The following is a 1,498-nucleotide window of genomic DNA, read 5'->3' as shown; positions in this document are numbered from 1 at the left end:
GGGCTGATGTACGTACTACGTCTCAGTCGGATTTGGCTTCATCTCGACGTGTCGTAGGGTCTAAGTAGCATTACATGCCCCCCCTGCTTTTATAATTAATGGCTGCTTTGGCGCACTAATCACTCAGCTGGTTAGTTGCGCTGAATGCACTAAGCACCTAACGAAAGACAGTTGATCTTGACCGGACCAGAAGAGAATATGGTTGGTGAAGAAGCGACGGGTTTGGGAGTAGAAAAGAGAGAAGAAAATCCATGTCCTTGATTCTAGAGCAAGAGAATATCTATGATGAAACTGAAACCCGTCCAGAGAGACATAGTACGAGTCAATCATAGATATGTATGAGGAAATCACAACATAAACGGAATAATTAAGCTCAGAGTAACAACAAGACGAACACATATATGGTTGCCAATAATCAAGCTCTAGTCACAACCAGAAGGCATAAGCACCATGCATATGTGTGCAGAGAGGGCATAGCGGGTGGGTTCAGAGAAGATCCCACGACTCTAAGGTCGGGAAACCACAGCTACTGCTGCCGCCGCTAGTGCTGTCCAGCGGGAGCGACCCGTCGGGAGTCGTCGGCGCTGGCATCGCACCCGTCCGCGCGGTGGACGGCCTCGCCCTGCACCCGCCGAGCAGGAACGACGACGTGTCCAGCGTCGGCAGCAGCAGTGCCCCGCCGGCCGACGAAGGCGCTGCGCGGGCGGCGAGCTTGGGGAGGAGGGGCCCCTCCGCCTGCTGCTGGACCGGCGGGAGGAGGAGTTCGTCGGCGCCCGTGACCTGGTGCACCATGCGGCGGAACTCCGCGGGGTCGGCGCTGATGTAGGTCGTGGGCAGCCGCCGCGACGGGCGCGGCCGCCGCCTGGCGACGCGGCGCGCGGGTCTGTGCTGCTGGTGCGCCGCCGGCGCGTGCGCCGCGGCGGGGACGGACGTGAGACCCTCGTAGTCGTAGGGCAACAGGTGGCCGCGTTGGGCCGTGAGGAGCTGCTGCCACGGCGACGCCGAGGGCGAGGATGCGTAGGCGGAGGAGTCCATGTGCTGCATGGCGGTGAGCATCGTGCGTGTGTGATGTGAGAGGTAGCTAGGCTGCGTTTGCTTGCTGTTGCTGCGGCCGTGGCTTGAACTGAGAGGAAGAAGGGTCGCAGGATAGATATAGAGAGAGAGGAAGGATGACGTGGGTGTGGAGGGGCCGACGGGCTCGGTGGTCAGCGAGCGCGCTGACCTGTGGGTCCAGACTGTCAGGTACCGCCCCGGATCTGCGGTTTCTGTCTCTGTATACGTGGCAATGAGAAGGGGAGGCATGGGGTTCTTTACGATGACCGGCGACGCACGAATGCGAATTTGAGTTGATGCCTTGATGGTGTGTTGGGAACAGCTTGGGCGTTCGTTTGCTGACGATAATCTCACTAACAAGATATCCAAAATGAACGAGGTACTACATAGTACAGTACATGATAACGGGATGTTGATATCTTCCCGTTGTTGATCAAGTTTCCAT

The 1,498-nt window shown here is 57.9% G+C and overlaps 1 protein-coding gene across 1 annotated transcript; it reads right to left on the bottom strand.

Annotated features, from left to right (window-relative positions):
* Positions 1–313: 313 nt before the first annotated feature.
* Positions 314–1,179, bottom strand: LOC125555939 (calmodulin-binding protein 25-like). The gene has a single exon (XM_048718743.1). It carries the CDS (start codon positions 1,054–1,056, stop codon positions 487–489), a length of 570 nt encoding a protein of 189 aa, XP_048574700.1. The 5' UTR covers positions 1,057–1,179; the 3' UTR covers positions 314–486.
* Between the last annotated feature and the right edge of the window lie 319 nt (positions 1,180–1,498).

This window comes from Triticum urartu, chromosome 5, assembly GCF_003073215.2.
Source record: "Triticum urartu cultivar G1812 chromosome 5, Tu2.1, whole genome shotgun sequence".
Lineage (NCBI taxonomy): Eukaryota > Viridiplantae > Streptophyta > Magnoliopsida > Poales > Poaceae > Triticum > Triticum urartu.
The sequence above is the reverse complement of the archived record's forward strand: the minus strand, read 5'-3'. Positions and strand labels throughout refer to the sequence as shown.